Source organism: Acartia tonsa, chromosome 1 (assembly GCF_053477335.1).
Source record: "Acartia tonsa isolate MP-2025a chromosome 1, ASM5347733v1, whole genome shotgun sequence".
Lineage (NCBI taxonomy): Eukaryota > Metazoa > Arthropoda > Copepoda > Calanoida > Acartiidae > Acartia > Acartia tonsa.
This window is the reverse complement of record NC_137260.1, coordinates 619,459-642,035: the sequence shown is the minus strand read 5'-3', so window position 1 is coordinate 642,035 and position 22,577 is coordinate 619,459. Positions and strand designations below refer to the sequence as shown.

At 28.8% G+C, this 22,577-nt stretch overlaps 2 protein-coding genes across 2 annotated transcripts; both read right to left on the bottom strand.

The window, feature by feature from the left end:
• Positions 1-10,296: 10,296 nt before the first annotated feature.
• Positions 10,297-11,927, bottom strand: LOC145318928 (uncharacterized). Its single transcript, XM_080160680.1, has 7 exons — positions 11,863-11,927; positions 11,601-11,657; positions 11,288-11,396; positions 11,054-11,121; positions 10,885-10,958; positions 10,586-10,614; positions 10,297-10,433 (listed from the first exon to the last, which is right to left on the bottom strand). The coding sequence occupies exons 3-7, from the start codon at positions 11,310-11,312 to the stop codon at positions 10,297-10,299; spliced, it is 333 nt and encodes a 110-aa protein (XP_080016806.1). The 5' UTR covers positions 11,313-11,396; positions 11,601-11,657; positions 11,863-11,927.
• A 4,801-nt stretch (positions 11,928-16,728) lies between these two features.
• LOC145318859 (uncharacterized) lies at positions 16,729-17,553 on the bottom strand. Its single transcript, XM_080160552.1, has 3 exons — positions 17,523-17,553; positions 16,891-17,253; positions 16,729-16,794 (listed from the first exon to the last, which is right to left on the bottom strand). Exons 1-3 carry the CDS (start codon positions 17,551-17,553, stop codon positions 16,757-16,759), a joined length of 432 nt encoding a protein of 143 aa, XP_080016678.1. The 3' UTR covers positions 16,729-16,756.
• Between the last annotated feature and the right edge of the window lie 5,024 nt (positions 17,554-22,577).

Below are 22,577 nucleotides of genomic sequence, written 5' to 3'. Positions count from 1 at the left end.
ATAATGAGGATTCATTATATGTAATCTTCTAATAATTGACAACTTTTGAAAGACCAATTATTTAGAAAATTATTAAAGATAAGGAATAATTTTTAAAATAACTAGTAATTTTTTAGTTATTCTGGTTTTTACAATAATAAAGTTTTATAAATGGTGGTGCTACAAAAGATCTAATGCTTCATAAGGTCTAAATTATAAATGACTTAATACTACCAAAGGTCTAATGCTACAAAAGGAATATTGTTTTTTTTTTATATTTATGTAATAACATATAATATACATATATATATAGAATAATTAAATTATATTATATAAAATTAAATTATAAAAGACACAATTACAATTCATTTATAGAATTAGCAGAAAAAATTTTTTAAATGTAATGAAATTATTGCATTAAAAATCCTATTGCCAATAGTTTTTGTTTCATACTCCCAACATTGATAATAAGAAAAGATATTAACACAATTCTTTTTGACAAAACTTTATGACTTTATGGAAATAATCATTTCATTCAATAGTATTTTTTGGTGAAATGTCTAATAAACAACAAGTAAACTTGTTTTCTTTGTATATTATCCTTTAGTTAGCAAATTTGGCCAAACAATCTGTGTTGATAAATACTTGAAATTATTGTTTTATTTTTATATTTTTATGGTATAAAATTGTATAGAGAAAAAGGACATATGCTATGTTTGATGATACATCAGGAAATAAGGGAGGTAAACCCAAAATATTTTTTCTTTTGAGGGCATGCTTTTTTATAACAAATTTTATAGTATAAACTTAAACAACCATTTCAAAAGAGTTTCAGGGGTTATTCTTAACTCCAAAATAAAAAATTATTTTTTAAAATTCATGCTTCTATGAAGTTTTATTAACAAAGACAAAAATAATTTCTAAAATAAATTCTGTTTGTGTGAAACCTTGTGACACTATTGCATTGCCAAATACTCAAGACTAAATTTTGTTTCAGTAGTTTGCATTAAACCATAATGCTTGTTCTATGAGCATACATATGTAAGTTGGTATACTCTTTGAGAAACTACAAAGGAACTTATAAAGATTCTTAACAGATTACTTTCACTGATACAAAAAAACAAACATTTTATTTATATTTCTAAATAATGTCTGAAACTTTATTGGGTAAAGATTTCATCCATGTAATGTAATTGTAAGCTCATAATCTTAGGCATTAATCTTAAATTGCTATAAATTTAACAACAAACAAATAAAACAAGATGAGAATCACACAAGTAATTAAATTTTATTGGAAAGGATATATATCTTTTTGATTCTCAAGTTCCCTGGTCAAAGAAATAGAAAACTAATGAAATGAAAATAATCTCCAAAGAACTAAACCATTTCACAGACATCAAAATCACAACAAGGTTAAGTATGATTTCAAGCGCATGAGAACTTATTTGGGTGGAATGTTGATTCTTTACAAGGATCACAAAGCTAGATTTAGAAATGCTTGAAACCTGCCTATACATTGTAGTACAATCCTGATTATCTATATAGTTTTAGAACAATCACATTATCTTCAATGATATCACATCTTAATAATCTTTAAAGTTGTTAAAGCCTAGAATTGATACAATGAATGAAATTTTTCGCAAAGGATTGAAATATTTTACCACCTTAATATTTGTTTATCAAACAATTACATTTCTGGTAAGATATCATGAATCTCCTACTGTTATCATCACATCTGAGAGAGCTTTTGATAGGAGTTATCAACCCAGGCTACTGGTGTGTGGAAGCAAGTCTTATGATTTTGATAAAAGTAGACACCATGGTTATTATTATCACATGGCATTTCTGTCTGGGGATATAACCAATTCAAACAATTCTATCTCATGGAAGGGTCGATTTAATAGGGGATGGACTGAAATAGAGTCAGCTGTGTTTCCAAATATCAAAGACAATAATACTCTTCATGGTTTTTGGGATCAAAATAGAAAGACAGAAAAGACGCTCATCATGAGGCACATTCAACCATTTGCAGTATGTAATGAGATTGTAAATTTTGGTAAAATTTTGTACATTTCATTGGTACAAGATGCATATATTTATTTGGCAGATCCTTCCACATTTGCTAATCATAGAGTGACCTCATTGTCAATGAATGGGGACAATATTGGTATTCCTGGACTTAACAAAACTGGTTACAGCTCTTTAGTCATATTTCGCATTACTATATCTGTGTTAGAGAAGCGAACTGACCAAGGAAAATGCAAACAATACACGAATGTGAGAGGATACTCAAAATGCATTGAAAATGGCTACATCAACTTATTCAAAAAAGTTCTTGGTTGTTTACCTCCTTGATTTAGAACTGCAAGATACAACGATTCTGAGATTACATGTACAAACAAAATTGAGTTCAATGACAAAAGAAAAGCTTTAGAAGCAAAAGCAGTACTCTCCAATGTTGTTGAAGATTTTGTTTTAATGCAAGAAGGGAGATATGAATCAGATTGGTGTCTCCCTCCATGTAATCAAATCTACTACAATGTGGAAATAGCAAGTAATGAAGCATGGTCAGATAGTGTAAACTGGGCTGAATTTAATTTTGCTGAAGAAATTAATGTACACACTGAAACTAATGGGTATGATACCTTTAGATTAGTGATTGAAGTTGGAAGCAGTCTTGGCCTTTGGCTGGGTTTATGTATCTTTGGTCTTTTTGATTTGACAATTGAAGTTGTAAAAAGATTAAAGGACCTATTCTGAAGATGACAAAGAATTAATGAATCAGGTTGATTGTTGTAGGGTCTTAACTTATCTACTTGATTAAGCTTTTCTATTTGAGGTAATGAATGATAGAGTGAACAATCCTAATACTATTTTCTTGGAACTACAGAACGTTTTACTTTTATCATATGTTTTCTTGCAAACAAGGATGGTATGAGTATACAGTTTTTAGTTAATATTTTACTTTTCTTGTATTTGAAAATTGAGAAGAACTCCTTAACTTAGTAGCAGATTAAAGGTGTCAATACTACTAAGCATTGCTCCCACAATCACAAAACCTTTTTTATCTTAATCAATTCGGATGTTGTTTACAGCTGGTGTTATGAACTTTGGTATTTTTCTTACCTGTGTTAATTGTATTACTTACTGTAATATTTATCTACACATTTGCACCTCAACATATTAGAACTTTTAAATAAAAGTTCTAACTTTAAATTTACTTCAATATTTCATACATTATTTTGAAATACGTCTTATTTCTTAAAAATAAAATTTACTTTTTACAGCAGACATTATTTAATAAAAACAATTTTAAGAACAAAGCAAAACAATAATTGAAACATATTCATTTTGATTATTCAATGTTTTCTTTAATTTGCAGATTTCATGTCATTATTTTTTAATTGTATTTACAGTGATTTTACAACAAATATTACAAATTGTATTGGTAAAATATGTCAAAACCCTAACATTCTTAATCTCTTAATTTAATTTAATTTAAGCAAACATATTTTTAGTACTCTAAATGATATCACTTTCATGTATAACCTATATTAATATTTTTTTTTTTGTCTTTTTTGAATTTAATTATATGTATTAATTGTATTCACTGTAATATTATTATATATTATATTTGTATTTGTATGTATATTTGTAAGTAAGTTTGATTTTATAAATCTTATTGGCAAAATACTTCAAAAACTTAAACTTTCTCTGTCAATATCTTTTTAAATAATTAAGCATTGAATGAATTATATTTTATGGTTAAAATATATCTTTCTGATTGTAGAATAACCAGAATAAAACCATTAGAAGGGTAAGTTTTACCCTTATGAAAAGTCTGTTACTGTAGGACCACTTTTTTCAAATCTAAATAGTAAATAACATGTTTTATTCTTCTACTATTTAAAGTATATTAATAGTTCTTTGATTGGATCCCATTATATTATCACTATGTTTTTATAATAGCTAATTTTCCAAAATAAAATCTTAAAGCTGTTAAAAAATATCTTTTGATGTTATTGTATTTTGACAAGTAGTTAAATAATTGGTCCATTTTAACAGCAAATTAAAAAATATGTCTCTATTTAGCAAATTATGTTTTTCTCTATTACAGTTAATTGTATTAGATTGATATAATAATTATACTATAATACTATGGGTTTCTCATCTGCTTTTCAAGATAGATTTTTAAAATAATATTCATCATGCCAATACTAACCGAGAAATTAACTTTGTCCATGCGTCGTTCTACAAAATATATAAACATTAAAAAATGTAAAGTAGGACGAATGGTTACGGACCCAACATGTAAAATCCTCAGAATGAAAAACTCAAGGCATCAAACTTTTAAATTTATTCAACGTTTCGAGGGCAAAACTACCCTCATCATCAGGAACTAAACAAAAAAAATAGCAATTAAAATTTATCAAATATGCATTTTAAGTCAATTATTACTTAATATATGTTTTATAGGCATTTTTACATTTAAGAAAAGAATAAAAAATGAAAATATGTGAGAAAGGTTTTGTGATTTATTCATAACTATTTTTGGCTGATGTAATCCTTAATTTTGTCTGAAGCTTAAAATTTCAAAGCTGAACGGCTTGAGCTTCCATTTTAACATATGCCTAACATATGTCCTGTGAATGTTTTAAGCTTTATTATTTTAAGGGGCGATTTTTCATATTTTTCACAGTAGCTTTTCTCCTATTTCTAGCCCCTGCGGGGCCAATTACCTAACCCTGTGGGGGCAATCACCTAACCCAATATAATTTAACCTAACCTAAAATAACTTATAAAAAGCCATTTAAAAAAAAACGACGAATCGCCCTTTAAGGGGCTTGGCCACGAAAGGTCTTAGGATTGTTTAATGGTATAGATCTTCCTTCTCCCCACCTCTTCAAATACAGAGCCCCTGGATGCTAGAGCTACAGCCGCTAGTAACAAAGATATGTACTATATTATTTTTCTAAACATTTGCTTTACCTCATCTTCAATTTATATAACCGCACGAGCGACGACGCACTGCTTATATATAAGGGAAGGAGGGGACATTGGGCTGTTTATTCCACTGGTTCCCAAAGTTTTATAATTTTTATTTTCTTATTTGTTGCATGAGAACTTTGGGGACTTTTATTAAATTTAGATTTCATTAAGTTAGGTGTCCAAATGTTCCAACCACTAATTATAATCTACAGATTGGGTAATTTGTTTATCTTAATTGGGCATGTACATCAATTTATCGGTCATTGTCTTATTCCTTTATATCCCTGGCTTATAGCATCATTTATTTAAAAGCAAGATGGGTAAACTGCAGAGTTTTATTAGAGTGTTATCATTAGGGTTGGGCCGGATATCCGGCCATTTTCAATATCCGGCCGGATACCGGATATTGAAACTATCCGGCCGGATATCCGGCTCTATAATTTTTTATACTTTACACCAAAAATCTCTGCTTTTTAAAATCTTAAATGGATATAATTTGCTTATTATTGAAGCTAGAAGAACATTTTTTCTGAATAAGTTTAACTTTATGTAAATTTATATAAGATTTCTGAAGAAATTTTTTTTTACTACTTTAATATCTGGTAATTTGGCCGGTTATCCGGCCGGATATCCAGTAATTTGGCCGGATAACCGGATATCCGGCATTTGAAATCAGCCGGATATCCGGTATCCGGCCAAAAAAGTATCCGGCCCAACCCTAGTTATCATAATAGTTTTATTATAGCGTTTTTAATGTAGATGGTCAGTTCGCTCATCCAGTAGAAGGGTAAGGGGGAAAGGGGGTGGAGAATCGTTATTTTATACAGCTACAAGTTTCAATTTATTAAAGTACGTAACCAACCCTTTGAGTACGCGCCCTTTGTCTGGATTTCAGCTAATTTTAATTGAGATTTTGAGTCGAACGAAACTGTTTTTGGCCAAAGCATTACTCTAACTCTTACTATTAAAGTCGCACATCTGACATAGAAGCTGTATATAGTATAAATTTATACATATTTAGATAAGATGTTGTTATACTTTGGGGACTTTTATTAAATTTTAAATGGTTGGTCTATTAGTTAAGTGTTTGAAAATTTCAACCACAAATTGTAATCTACAGAAGTGGTAATTTGTGTATCAACATTGAGGTTTTACACCAATTTATCTGCCATTGTCTTATCCCTTTAGATCCCTGTCGCCACTGAAATTTAAACAGGATAATGTTCATTCTACAATTATTTCTATTTTAAACACAGAAAAGGCTAAAAACCCAGGGAAGAATGGTAAATTGGGGCGATTATTTCACTAGTTCTCAAAGTGTTATAATAAAGTTTTCTCGTATTCATTCGAATCCGGTGGATAGGAACCGGTTCTCATCCATACAAAAAAACTATGTCTAGCATCGTATTATATCCAGTTTTCTACGAATATAGAAATGTACAATCATAAGATTAAAACCAGTTTTTTTAGCCGGTGCCTTCGGATAGGAACCGGTTCTTATCCATACGAAAAAACTATGTCTAGCATCGCATTATATCCAGCTTTCTATGAATATAAAATGTACAACCATAAGATTAAAACCAGTTTTTTAGCCCCGAGGTGCCGAAGGCTATGTCTAGCATCGCATTATATCCAGCTTTCTATGAATATAAAATGTACAACCATAAGATTAAAACCAGTTTTTTAGCCAGTGCCTTCGGCACCTCGGGGCTAAAAAAAAAAGTTTTAATCTCATAATTGTACATTCTGTATCCGCGGAAAGCCGTTTATAATACGATGCGAGAAATAACTATTCTTATCGTTGACTTAACAACTTTGGGGACTTTTATTGAATTCTGATTGGTTGGTCTATTAAGTTGAGTTTCTAAACATTTTAACCACTAATTGTGATTATGTGTATAATAATTGGGAATGTATACCATTGTCTAATCCCTTTAGATCCATGTGTTACAATACAGTTGCCACTAAAATTTTAAACAGGATAATGTTCACTCTGGTACAATTATATCTATTGTTGTGGCTACTTATGTAAAGAAGAATACTTAAAATAAATAAAGAAAAGGCTACAAACCTGCTTTACCTCTTTTGCTATGCGCTTTGTTTTAGTTAACAGGGATGCAGGGTGAGATATTTGAAAAATAAATCTAGGAAAGAGTTCAGACAATGGTCGATAAATTAATGTACAATATTCCCAATGATGATAAACAAAATTACAATCAGTTTTTGAAATGTTTGAACACTCTACTAAATGACCCAACCAATCAAAATTTAATAAAAGTACCCAAGGTTGTTAAGCCAACGAATAATAAATGTCAATGCAAGACTTTGGGGACTGTAATAAGAAACAACCCAATGGATAAATCAAAATTTCTATAATCATTGTATTGACAAATTATTTGTAATCATTTTTTTGATTCTTTAATAGTTGTGGGCATTTTCCCATAAAGAGCCTTGTTGAGCATAGAAAAATAAAAAAAAAAGTTAGGTATGGGGGGAGGCGTGTATAATTTTTTTTATTTTTGCACACGAATGCCGCACTCTCGGAGGTGAAATTAGAGGAAATGTCGTCTTTTTTAACTCAGCGGAGTAAGGTTCAAGAGGCATAAGAAATTTTCAGAAAGAGCACAACAAATGACTCAAGGAACGCTCACTTTTGGATACAGTCTTGTAAGGTTAGGTTGTGTTAGGTACTGGTAGCCCTGCAAGGTTAGGGGACTACAGGTATTGGCCCCGCATGGTATTTTGAAAAAATAATCATCCCCCTAATTTTTAATAAATTAATGTTAGTTTCAGTGCTTAACATTCACTTTGGACGAAAGCACTGCTTTTATAGTAAAATAAATTCAAAGAAAAATAATAATATATAAAATCCAAAAAAAGATTGTACTTTTTAAGTCAGTATTACCTGATCTTTGATTCCTGACCATGCTTAAATTAATTTGAATTTTGGAATTTGTACTCAAACTTCAAAGTTCATTCTTTGTACGAATGATGCTGCGATATGATTATATATGGGTATGCATCAAATCATATTTTTTAGTGATGAAATTGTCCTACATTCTTCAAACACAGTGCTTTTATAGAACTAATTTAAACCATGCAATGTGCGTAAAGGAAAATGTCGGTGATATATTTAAGGGATCTTAAGGGACAATGGACTATAATGTACATTTTATATTTTTAATGATGGTACACAAAATAACCCCTAGATTATAATTAGTAGTTGAAAAATTTGGACTGGACACTCAACTTAATGAACAAACTATAAAAAACAATAAAAGTCCCCAAAGTTGTTGAGTTGGCAAAACAAGAATATTTTTGTATAACTTTGGGGACCAGCGTAATAAACATCCCTCTCTGATTGTGTGATATAAAGAATATTGATCTGACAAAAAAAAATTATTCACAACCCCAATTATAAAAACAAAAACACCCCTTATGTAGATTTAAGTAATTTGTGAAAAAATTTAACATGCTAGTTTCTCAGGTTTTAAAAAGTCTTATCCGACGAATAAGGAAATGTATTTTTGACCATTTCTCCTTTAAGGTTTCAGCGCTTAATTCAATTAATAAAAAGAATAGAATTTTATTTCCATTTTTCTATTAACTGCATGCATGGTAAATGATGCTTTGTGTTATGTAAATTTTCTTCCAAAATAATAGTGGCAAGTATGGTTTACTTTATAATTATTCTATATGTATGTTTTTGTATTGTATTTTAAAATTAATTTTTTCATGAAAAAGATGTGAATAACCACATAGAATATTTGTTCTCTCGAAACGGGCATTTTTTGAAATTTGCTTTTTTACTTCATAAAAATTTAATTTGAATTATTGTTAATTATTTTATATTTTTCAGGATTTCTAAAATATTTATTTCAAATTTTTAACACTTTTGCAATACAAAAAAATTTCAAGCATTTTTTTATTATCAACTAAAGCAGCTATTTATTAGTATAGTCTCAAAATCTAGCAACACTTCTTCCTGAGTTGAGATAATAAGTTAAAGAAAACAAATCACAACTTAAAATGTATATTTATTTAAACCAGTTGTTTATCATTGATACTACTTGTCAAAATATTTATCAAAAAAAATATTATTTCACATGTTATTTTTTTTTAAGGGGGAAAAATACTGATCTTCTTTAGAGTTAAACATTTCCCCCCTGTCAGTTATGTTGGGGTTTTCATTAGATCATCCCTGGCCCCTGTAGATCAGAAAAAGGATTATCAGTTGTAGATGTAACAGTGGTTGTAGTTTTAGTGGTTATGGTAGTATCAGTAGTAGTAGTATCAGAATTTGTAATTGTAGTATCTCCAGTAGTAGTTTCAGTGGTTGTTGTAGTAACAGAAGTAGTAATATCAGTAGTTGTAGATGTATCAGTATTTGTAGCTGTAGTTTCAGTAGTAGTTGAAGTTGAAATAGTATCAGTATTCATAGGATCCATAGTTGTAGTATTCGCAGTTGTAGTATCCTTAGTTGTAGTATCTGTAGTTGAAGTATCCGCAGTTGTAGTAGTATCAGTAGTTGTAGTTGAAGTAGTTGTAAATAAAGTAGAAGAAGGAATGGTTGTTGATGGCTCATGCTTAGCACAATATTTGTATCCTGATATTCTGCCATCAGCAGACTTTTCAATTTGCTCATAGAATTTCAGAAGAATGCATTCTAAAATAACAATTTTTAATAAATGACAAACTAATAATCAACAAGGATTTTATCTAATAGAGTAAAGAGGATTTTTTTTGAAAAAGATAATTTGAAATTGTAAAGGTGCATTATGAGTTTATTTCTCCATAATTATGATCTTGTTTGCTTATTAGACAATAACAATTTCTTACGGTTATAATTTCTAGGTTTTAACATCCACGCTACACAGTCATCAGTAATCTTGCAGAAAAGATAACATTCATCTACCGATAGATTATGTTCAAATTTCAAAAGGCTCCCATCAATCTCCTTAGTTGAAATGGAACAATTAATAAAATTTTATTAAATTTAGTTTTTTGTGTATATCATTTTGAATATTTCTTTAAATACTCCTGATTTTAATTTATGTATTTACAATTTGCCCTACTCACTGATAAGAATTTAGGTTTAGAGATCTAATTTCAATAGTTTTATTAAAACACATTTTTGCTTGTGTTTGGTCATTTTTTTGTTATATATTATAGATTCATACTATACCAGAAAGGAAACACTAGGACAGCTACAGTCATCTAATTATATTAAGTATTAGGTGCAATTAAGAGAAATTAATACAAAAATGATAGAACAGTACTTTAAAAGCAAAATATGTTTTAATTAATTCTACTAAATATTTGTCGGTGTCATATTAATTTTAAGAATTTTGATAAAAAAAAAACAAGCATACCAGAAAATTTAGCAGTTACAGTTGCAGAAGCTCCAATTGGGCCAGGTGGAGCATACTCAGGAAAGTTTACAACTTGATTTGGTGCAAATATGGCTAAATATTATTTATAAACATTTCTTTAGAATTATATGTGAATTTATTTTCTATTATTTTAACATAATTAAATTATTGGAGTTTTAAAAGTATAAAGATTAATATATTAGTATTTTGAAATCATTAGTAAATAATAACTAATAAAAAATTACCACTGTTCCCTCTGATAGTCCAGCCATCTCTTAAGAAAATTAAGAAAACAAATAATTCAAAACTATATTAATTGTGTATCGCATTGTATTATAGACAGATTTCTGCGGATAGTGGCCAAATTCTATAAAATTTCTTAGGCTGGATTACATTTTAGGGTTTCCTAAGATTTATATATTCCTTTATTTTTGTGTAAGCCATGAGTAATCCCTCCATTTAAAACTTAATAGGATTTAGCCCAATAAAATCAATAATTGTAAGTTTATATAATAAAAAAATTAGATAAATTCTAAATTCTTACATCCCAACCATAAGTTTAATATCTGGCTCATCCAATGAATAAAATCTTCTAAATCTGTACTTTACACCATTAAACTGAAATTTGGATATTAAGCTTGTAGAATTCTTTTTCAGGATTCATAAAATAATGATAAAATTAATCAAATAAATAAAAATAAACAACTTTTCACCTCTTGGATATAACCAAAATTAAACCAGGTGTCTACAGCAAACAGGTGTTTACCTACAGTTATTATTCCTGAAATCAATAGGTGAGTAAAAGTAAGGATAATCAATGTTTGACAAAATGAATATCTACAGAACAACAGTCAATCTTAGCCAATCTAATTATTTGGATTAAAGAAGAAAATTTTGTTTCAATAGGCATTTTTTCTACACATAAATGATAGTTTAAAACTCTTTACTGCTTCGGCAATTTTTGCTGAACATTGGCTCAGTAACTTCAGAAGGTTTAGCTCCTCCACAAAATACTGTTCTTAGCTGACACTTCCCAGTTTCAGTTGCATCTAAGGACTCAAATATAACTGGATTAAAACCTTATCATTTGTTTATATATTAAGTCACATATGATTCTAACATATAATACGAGTTTCAAATTTTTTGAAAAGCAAAGCTGTACTCTACAAATTTTATCTGTTTACACCTGTCTTATTAAGTGAAAAAGGAAAAAATATTTTCTTTCTAGTAGTTATGCATGCAAAAAATCACACTGCTTACTTCTAATGAGAATCCATCACACCCTGGAATCTTTAAACATTCAAAACTGCAACCAATCTATTAATGAGGTATATACATAACAAATAGGAAATTTACGTTATATTTTATTATTTTTGGATGCAAGATATGTACAAATGATGTACAAGATAAGGTTTTGGAGCCTATTGTTGTACAAAAATTATATTCTGGTTATATTATAAACTAGCTTAACAAAGTTTATAATTATTTATAAGTGTAATATTTTAATGAAATTGGTTCAAACCTTATCAAAGCTAATCCCAAACTGTACCAAATCAGTTACAGAGGAATTTACACACTGCTGCTTCTTAAAATCAATACAAAAATCTTTTCAATACAAAGTAAGATGTCAAAAATTAAAAATGGTAAAACTTTTAGCTGGATTTACACCTATATAATGACCCAGTATGGTATAACTTTTCATAGGGTTAGTAAAATTTAGAATATTGATTTAGAAAATTGCCTGAATCATTTAATATATGTAAGTACGTAAATAGTTATCAAGTTTAAATAATACCTTGAAATGTGCAAACTTAGCCTAGATACAATAATTGATATTTTTAAACCTTTTTTTATTTGTAAATTTTCTTGGCTTTAGAGTATTCTTGCTTCTGCAATCAGCACTAGAAGTAATTTATTGCTTAAAAGTTGATCTTATAAAGTTAAAATATCAAATTTTGTCCCTGTGAATTTATAGAAAGTAATGCCAAAATAAGTAGTGATTTAAACATGTTAACCTAAACAAAAACATGTGTAATTATTTTAATTATTATAATTATAATATATTTGTGTTTTTATAACAACCCTCCAAGATTATAATAATTTGCCTAAAAGTTCTTATCTTTTGTATGAAACTGTAATGTCATGAATCTAGTACTATTTCTAACTAATCATTGCAAGGTATTTTGTTTTTACACGTACATTTATTCTTTTACATTTATAAGGAGTGTAGCTTTTCCAGAGTCAACTTATATGTCTCTGCAAATTTTTTTAATTTTGTAGTTCAAATATTTTTGAAGTAATCTTTGTATAAAAACAAAGTTGGTGAGAAAAAATTTATTTAATAATATAATAAATAGGTTGTTTTAGTGTTTAGAACATTTCTTTTGGGTTTTTATAAATTATTAATGCAAATTCCAATGTAATGAAATAAATTTTTCTAGGAATAATTAATTCAAATTCCATTGTGACAACTATAAATTATGCAATTCTTTTCTGATTCAATAATATTATTTGACCATGACTTTGCAAAATGCAAGGCAACCAAAAGAAACTTCATCCTTTTGATTCTCAATTTTTACTACATTTTCCTGGTAAAAGACTTTTGGTACTTTTTTGGAGTCAAGTTTCTTAATTCCAGCATTACCTTTTACTAACTATGAGGCAAAAATGGTGTGAAGGGACAAAAAAGTAAAAGAGAATTCAACTTGTATAATAGCATTGAACTAAATAAGAGTTCTCATAATTTTATGCTTATGTTATAACTACAGGGTGAGGCACATAAATCTGGACTTTTTTTAACAAATGAACATAAAATCGTCAATTTTAAAGATTTTATTGAATGTTAAAAACTGGGAGGCAGAATAGGTATATGGTTATTAGATTATTCAAGAAAATGGCCGCCAGGATCAATCCCCACCTCTACCTGACTCATCAACTGTCAGCAGGCCCAAGTCCAAATATACCTGTCCAAGCTGGCGAAGTTCACCTTGATAGTGGCAATGAGGAAGGTCTTTGTGGTTTGCGCACTGGTGCATGCTTCAAAGTAGCCCTAGGCCCAAAATTCCATTGAATTAAGATCGGGTTACTGAGAGGCCTTATCCTTAGAAACTTAAGTAACCACAGGATTCAAATTCACCCAACTTTAAAACTACCCTTAGACACGGAGGCTCTTATTTTGGACCATGGTTGAGCTAGAACGACATTCCTTACCTTTTTAAAAATTGCATGAAGTTTCAGCTAGGGTTATCAGCGCAATGACAATTGAGTTTTAAAGTTTCATATGGGTCCCTGAAGTCGAGAACCGAGAAATTTTTATGAATTTACACAATTTTTGGCGTTTTGGACATCTCAAAATTTGCCACATTTCACATTGCTTCAGTACTAAGGCCAAGCCATTTCAGGTAGAGAGCTCTAGTCTTTTCTAGTGTCTTACTTATGTATCTAACAGTATCACCAGCAATTTGCATAACTCTAACTCACCTACAGATGGGCTAGTCGAGAATCCAGATCAAACTACCGGTGCATTTCGAATCTGCATTGTTGAACACATGTGCAGCTGCTTGTTGTGCACTTCCATCTTTGTCCAAATATTTTTTTGTGCTAAAAGGTCATTACCTAAGCTTTTTATAGTGGGGTCAAACATCCTGATTGATGAAGTAGTTTTGATGCTATGGCTGGTTAAAAAAAGTCCGGATTTTAAACACAGTAAATTTTGTGGTTGTATTGAAATTTTGTAAAAGAAAGAGGTTGTCATGACCATAGGTCATGCTTAACTTTAACTTGAGATCCAATGAATGAACAGCCAACAGTTAAAATGAAAATGCACCAACAAAGGTTTGTAAGATTAGGAATTTATTCTCCAAACTATCAAAGACGTCAAGCTAAAATATAAAACATAATTGATACACAATAAAGGTAATAATGCACTATTAGTTACATGAAATCATAGGCATTTAACATTTTATATTTAGACATTATAATTTTTCTGGGATTTTAATGTTAGGGGTAGGTTTGAAATCTGCATTAGATTTTAAGGATTTTTTTTATAAAATTCGTTTTTTTTTATAATTCTTTATCTAAAAGCGGAAATGCATTTTAAGTTAATTAATTTTGACCAATAGGATAGGTGGATTTTAAACTACCTGCGCTCTAATTGGTTGAATGATGTACGCCATCCAATCAGAGCACAGATTTTTTAAATCCACCAATCACAGATGCCAAAATTAATTAACTTAAATTGCATTTCCGCTTTTAGATAAAAAATTATAGAAAAAACGAATTTTATATTAAATCCTTAAAATCTCCCCCTAACTTTAAAATTAATTTGTTGTTATTTTCACAAGTTTCTTTAATTAATTTTGGAATTGCTCTCAAAAATATAAAACTATAGATCGATAAATCTAAAAAATTGTGATAAGATTGGATTTTATTAATTTATTAAAAACCTACAGACCTAAATCGAAGTTCATGAAAAATTTAGAGTACTTAAATTATTAACCATAAATTTAATCTAAATGCTTTGTTATTATATAAAATAATTCAGGTTATATACATTTGTAAAGTCTATTGTAATAAAAAATATTAATAATGATAAATAAACAAGCATTATTAGAGGCATTATCTTTTTTTCCCTACATCATCGTTAAACAATTTTTTTATATTTTAGCTATTTTTAAACCTTAATCCTTTTAGTTTTTCTAGTGATTTGTTACTTTTCCTATAATAGGTAATAGTTTATTTTATTTACTTGTTTACTCCCCTTTTTTCTCTTTTCTACTTTGATTGGTATGGTTATATTGCAAATAAATCATTAGATGAAAAAAAAATTGATGTAGTAGCCAAATTGATACAAAAACCTCTTAAAACCATTTAAATTTACAAATAACAGATGTATAATTATTCATTCCTTATTAATGAGCTCAAATTGAACCAATGAAAACTTCACTAGATGGTGTACTTTTTTGGCCATCAACATGTTCATCTTTGTAAAGAAAGCATGCTGAAAAAAATTAAATTCCCTTATTTGTTAAATAAAATATTCACATTGTAGATTCTACCCTTTTTTTAAAAAAAGTGAAATATAAAGAAATATAAGGAAATTTACTAACCATAACCAGTATATTGCCAATGTCTACAACCAGTGTCATATATCTTCACTAAAATATTTGTACATATCAAGGAAAATTCAAACAATAATAGTTATTAAAGCAAAGTTTTCAGGAATATAAAAAACAAGAATGCATTCTGTCAGAGAAATTAGACAAATATAAGGATATCTTATTAGACGCAAGGCATATAGTCAAAATGCTCTAAGGATTTGATTTAGGTTTTGAATACTAAACATTAAAGTTAATACAATAGCTGGTGGTTGATAATGAAATATTCTATGAAATATTATTAAATACATATGATCATGATAGATCTAAACTTTTTAAAAGATGCTTTTTTATGTAAAGGATTAAAAACAACTTACTGCATTCAGTTATGCAATCATTAACACTGATGTCTGGCCAAACTATGTTCCCCAACTTTGTAGGAGGCTCATTTCCCTGTTAAAAAGTTGATAACATTAACAAGGTGTATTCTTATTAAGATACAATTGCTAATTAAAATGATAAGCTAGGTTTTTAACTATTCTAAAATACTTAAATTAGTTTTTAGTATCACTAATAAATGACAATTCAGTTTTAAAAATTAAGGCACAACAAAAATTTTCCTAGCTGTTTATCTGAGGAGACCTAAAAGGTACTCTTACATAGCTAACCCAACTTTAGATACATTTCTAGTAGCAAAGCTACTCTACAATACCAAATGTCCATCTGTCTGTATGTCCTTCTGTCCTAAATTAATGAATTAGGGGAAACATGATTTTATCGGCTCCTATTCAAGATAGACAGCTGAAATTTTAACTGAAGATTCCTATGCCATATGCCCATATAATCTATACATTGTTTTGTCCATCTGTCTGTCATTTGGGGTGCTAGACCTTTCCAGGGGTTTTTAGGTTTTTATGATTTTATCTATTCCTATCAAGATTGACGGCTTAAATTTTCAGGGATTGAATATGCTCATATTCTACATATTTCCATCAAGTTTTATTAAGTTTTGTCTATTAATTGCGGTGCTAGATTGATTTCTAGATTTTTAAGCTTTGTAATTTAAAGGTTGCATGACTTCAAAAGTTTCAAGATTTCTCTATTTTATCAAGTCTAATGATTTTTGTATGACACTGCTCTATAGTAAAGTATTTTAGATATCCATTCCTAATATTTTAGCTTCACTTCTTATGGATGTTGTCATCCTTGTTTTTCTTTAAATGTTATCTCTTACAGATGCTGATCTTTTTAAAATAAGTATGTTTTTAAGAAAACCTAATTTATTTCAGACATGATTCTCAGAGATAGATGTGAAATATATTAATTTCTTACCCCCTTTGTCCATTCCATTCCAGAAACTAGAATTTAAATAATATCAAAATGAAAATATGGAATGTATCAATTATCAATCCTATTTTCCTTCTTTTAATTTGTATCAATTCAAATATATTTACTAGGTAATGCAGGAGCATTTGTAGTGGAAGTTGTAGTAGTTAATGTAGTTGTAGTTGTAGTTGTAGTTGTAGTTGTAGTTGTAGTTTTAGTTGTAGTTGTAGTTGTAGTTGAAGTTGAAGTTGAAGTTGTAGTTGTAGTTGTAGTTGTAGTTGTAGTTGTAGTTGTAGTTGTAGTTGTAGTTGTAGTTGTAGTTGTAGTTGTAGTTGTAGTTGTAGTTGTAGTTGTAGTTGTAGTTGTAGTTGTAGTTGTAGTTGTAGTAGTGGTTGTAGTTGTTATTGGCTCATGCTTAGCACAATATTTGTATCCTGATGTTCGGCCAGGAGCCTTTGCAATATGATCATAAAAACTTAGAAGGATACATTCTGAAAATAACAATCTATCATAATTAGAATAAAGAATATATATTAGGATTCTTTTTATACAAACCTACATCCTAGCTTACTTAACTTTTATTGAATTAAAAGGTAAATGGGCAGTATGGAAGAAGAATAAATAAGTTCATGTTGTTCTTTTAAGAAATTTATGAAGTTTGACAAAAATTTGCTTACGATATCCATTATCAGGTTTCAACATCCATGCTACACATTGATTATTGCCCTTGCAGAATAGGTAGCACTTATCAACAGATGACCTATATTCATATGCAAGTCTTCTGTCATCATTCTCCTTTGATAAAATAGAAAAATGTTGATTATCTTAATTAATAAGATAAGGTCCCTTGGTTATTGATGTTATAGCTTTATCTTGGTATGTATTAGAGTGAAATTTTTTTTTGAAAATGTTTACTGTCATAACATGATTGTAATAAAAGCCATCTAATAAAAAGTTCTAATTCTATTTCAGGATAGCAAGGAGGAATCTTCAACCTGAATTCTATTCTATACTTTATTTTCTTTGCATGTACACATTTAGCTATTTCATTATTGTTGATAATTTTCAATACAAATTACTGAACCTTCCCACAACTGTTTTTTTAAGCCTCTTAAAAAAATATTCCTGAAATAATATTCTTCTACTTTTCCGATCCCGTATCCCTGTTTTAGCTGAATTAGCTTAATGTTAAAATTTGAAGTCTAAAGCTGACTTTAACCCCTATTTTCCATATTGTTTCATACTTTAAATTGATTTAGTATTTATGCTTTGTTTAAGTAAAAAAACACATTTTAGTTGTTAAATTGGATGTCCCTCCCTTTAACCATTAAATATATGTTTCCGATCTTTTTTGTTTACTAATAAGCAAGGTAACTACTTTTAATATTTGTTATGACCATTGACCAGTCAAATATCTAACAAATATTTGTATATACAGCTTGAAGTTGATTTCTTTTAAAACCTTTTCATTTACTGACTACATTTAAACAACAAACAGTCATTGGTCTACTTTATTTTCATACTAGCGGCTATGCCCCCTAGAGGTCTCTAGGGGCACTTGAGAAGAGGGTAGTCGAATTTGAAAGTTAAAAGTTTTTTTGGGGGGGGAGGGTATTTTTTATTTTTTGGAGGGGTTCGGGGTGTCCCACCCTTCAAGAAAATAGTTATAAACCTTCCTGGGACCTATGAGAAGCTATCCTGTAAAGGAGAGCCCAATCAGTTCAGCGGTTAGCGAGATCCTTTGGTACACACAAACAGACAAACATACTGTTACTTTAGTATAAGGATACTGTACCGAAATTGCAACATCAGGGAAGCTACAATCTTCTAAATAGAAAAAAAACAGATGAAAATAAATCATTATTTTTTTATATTTTGCATTTAACAAAAATTTTAATATTTTATAAAGAGAGGGGTAGGTTTCTGGTAAAATTTGTAAAGGTTATGTGTTATAAGTTAAAAACAGTAGTAGAACGCTAAAAATTTATGCTAACTTTTTAAAAAAAATTTTGTCTATACTAATAATAAAAATACTAAATACTAAAATATTTAATACATGAGATCAAATTGACAATATGTTTACAAATAAAATATTTTTATTAATTATTACTATTGTTGTATATTGTAAATCATGATGATTATGGTCGGGTTCATAAAAGGTAAGATCCAGATTCCAAGAAGGCATGTAAGCTATCCACTGTTACAAGGAAAGCTTGCCTGTAAAGCTGGCTCCGGAAAAGAGTAATTAATATTAATAGTAAAATGGTTCTTTTCAACAAGAAATACACATAATTCTACCAGAAACCTACTCCTCTCTTTGTTCTTGTTAAACAATAGTAAATTTTATCCTCAATATCATCTGAATCAAAACTAATCATCCAATGAAATTAGAGCAATAATTATGTAGCCTACCAGAAAATTTAGCAGTTACAGTTGCAGAAGCATCATTAAGGCCAAGTGGAGCATACTCAGGAAATCTTACAACTTGATTGGATGAAAATAAAGCTAAATATAGAAAAAAAATGTTAAATAATTATGTTGAGTCATTTTTAAAAAAATTCTTTCTTGACCTCCAAATCTAAAATTAGATTTGGATTTGGAAAAATTTTATTCAAACATAATTTTTTTGCAAATTTTTAATTCTTAGAATACAATACCACTGTTTCCTTCAATTGTCCATCCATCTCTAAATAATTATAAAGTATTTATATAAATTGTATTAAATCATACTAAATTATATTTGCAATATAAAATGAAATTTTTATAGAAAGTTCCATTGGAATTTTCCACTAATTCTATAATTCTTTTTGATCAAGTAGAATCACAGTAATCTTCATGTAATATATTTTTTGAATTCATTTTGTGTCAAACCTAACTTACTTCCCAAACTTCAGCTTAGTGTTTGGCTCATCTAAAGAGTTAAATGTCCTGAATCTGTAATCCACACCATTGAACTGGAAGAATATAATTATCTTGTTTTATTAAGGTTGGCTATCCAGATTATATGGTTAAAACATCAAAACATAGAATGCTAGAAATTTATTTTAAAAAACCCAATTATTTCTTGTATTCATTTGAAACCAATTAATATAACCAGTTCTCATCCATATGAAAAAATTATGTACAGCAGCGTATTATATCCAGTTTTCTATTATATAAAAATGTACAATCAAAGATTAAAACTAGTTTTTTTAGTCCATGCCTTAGCATTTTGAGGCAAAAAAACTGGTTTTAATCTTATTTAGATTTTATATTTTAATAACTATTACCTTTACAATATTCCCTGGATCTGCATCAACAGCAAATAGGTGACTACCTACAGTTATTATCCCTGAATATAAAAAGATTTTGAGTTTTGAAACTTATCTCAGTGTCATTAAAAGAGTGCACATATTAAAGGATAAAGTCAACTTGAGTAAAATATAACTTACTGTTTCTGCAATCTTTGCTAAACATCGGTTCTGAAACTCTGGTAGGATCAACTCCTCCACAAAATACTGTTCTCATCTGACACTTTCCTATTCCAGTTGCTCCTACGGACTTTATTAGAACTTTATCAAATACTTGTACTTTTTTCAAATTAGGAATAACAAATATTTGCTTCTTATTTTAAATTTTAATTTTGCATTTATGTTACATCAACTATAACCAGTTTATGAAGGAACATCATGTAAAAAATCTGTTCTTGTTCAGTTCCTATTAAGTCTCTCTTGTTTATAAACATATAAAAAAGAACAACAATACTTACTTCTATAGAAAATCCATCACATCCTGGTACCTTTAAGCATTCCAAACTGCAACTAATCTAACAATTAGAAGAGTTTTTAGATTAAAGAGGATGTCTTTTCCACTTTAAAAAAAAAATAGATTTTCTAATCTATTCGCCAAAAAAGAAGAAAAAAACATTTTTTGCATAAAAAAGTATTTGAGACTTTTTTTGATAAAAATGTAAATTAGTTAAATATACCTTATCAAAGCTATTCCCAAATTGAACCAGATCTGTAACAGCTGTCAAAATACACTGCTGTTTCTGTTAGTAAAAAGAAATATTATTTCATTGTTCAGATTATTTCTTCCTTCAATTGAGTTGTTTTTAAGATCTGTTTGGGTAGCATTACATGTGCATAAAAATAGTTGTATTGAAAGGCTGAGTAATTATCATGGAAAGTTAGGACTATACTGATATTAAGGTGTTTGATCTCTGTTGAATGTAAGGAACAGTTATAGTGAACTAGTAAAATAGATTTTGTCTAGCTTCATCAACATATAAATGGAATTCAGTTACCTTGTAATGTGCAAACTTAGCCTAACATAAAAATTAGATATTTGTAATTTGTAAAGATCAATTTCTGTAGTTTTAGTTAGAGTTGTTTAAGAAAGAGCAACATTGATACACAAGAATAAGCACATTGATAAAAGATTTAAAGAATTACATTATTGTGAATTACATATCATTGATAAAGACAATCAACTAAAACAATACAATCTTAAACATTTTTCATTGAATTTTATTAACTATAGATAGGTAAGTCAGTTTATTATTAGAAAATAATAAAAAAAATCAAATTTTGTTCCTGATTGTTGGTGAAAAGTAAAGTCAAAATCATCAGCATTGATTTCAACATGTTGAACTAAAGCATGGAAAGATTGAAATAATACATAAAATTAAGATAAATAGAAATCTAATTGAAATGAATAATAAGGAAGATATCAATTGATCCTGCCAATGGAATTGAGTAATAAAAGTGATACCCTCACAGTTTAGAGATCTGCAACTTTTTATTTGAGCATTAATAACAGTTTTTAATGTCTTTTGACACAATTGGGAAAAACATTTAACCCATCACCTATCCCACAAGAAGAAGATGCTTAAAGATATTTGCACTGCAGTTAAATGTTTAATCACCCCTGCCTTCTAAAACTAATTTACATTGAGGGTTATCAGGAAATAAAAAGCATTTTTTTACAATGGAGGAAAATTCCTTACCTTCTGTAAAAATGTTAATGTCTTCAACCTACTGATTATTACTTTTGACTAATTATTAAAATACAAAAAGGAATCATTAAATTAATACTTACACATTAGTCAGTTATATTAATTATTTTTTTTCTTCAAAGTAGTCATTAAAGAAAAAGAATAGAGGGGACATTAGCTATATGTAACTCTACCCACAGTGCGTGGACCATGTCCCAATTATGTATCAGGTCTTTTAAATCAGCTAATAACGTCGGAAATATAAACACAGCCAAGTCTATACCAGAGAACAGAAACCATTTTGCTAGCAGACAAAAAGGGTTTGGTGATAGGTTTGATGAAATACCCCTAATGTCTACACCAATATTAGAATTATATTATAGGAGCAATTTATGCAAGATATTATTATTTAAATGATTGGAAAGGGCATATGTCCTTAAAGTCCCTTTTAATCTTTTGCTCATGGTGATACTTATAAGTTTGAGGACAATTTAGACTAAATGGAAATATTTTGTGGAGTTAAGTCCATGGTTCTAAAGGGATAAGACCATGAACAATAAATTTATATACATCCCTTATGATGGCAAACAAGATTACTATAGGTTAAAATAATTTGTTGAATTAAAAATTTACATATAAATATACCTAGGTAAGAAACTTCTAACTATGAGGTCAATTTTTTTGGAGATAGTTAAAATTTCCAGAAGAATTTTGGCAATGCCTTCATATTCCCTGCTTAATATGGAATCATTATTAAATATTTTATAATAATTCATAACTTCTTTTGTTAAACTGATTAAAATAAATGATTTATTCTTTTCCATTAGGCCTCCTCAAATT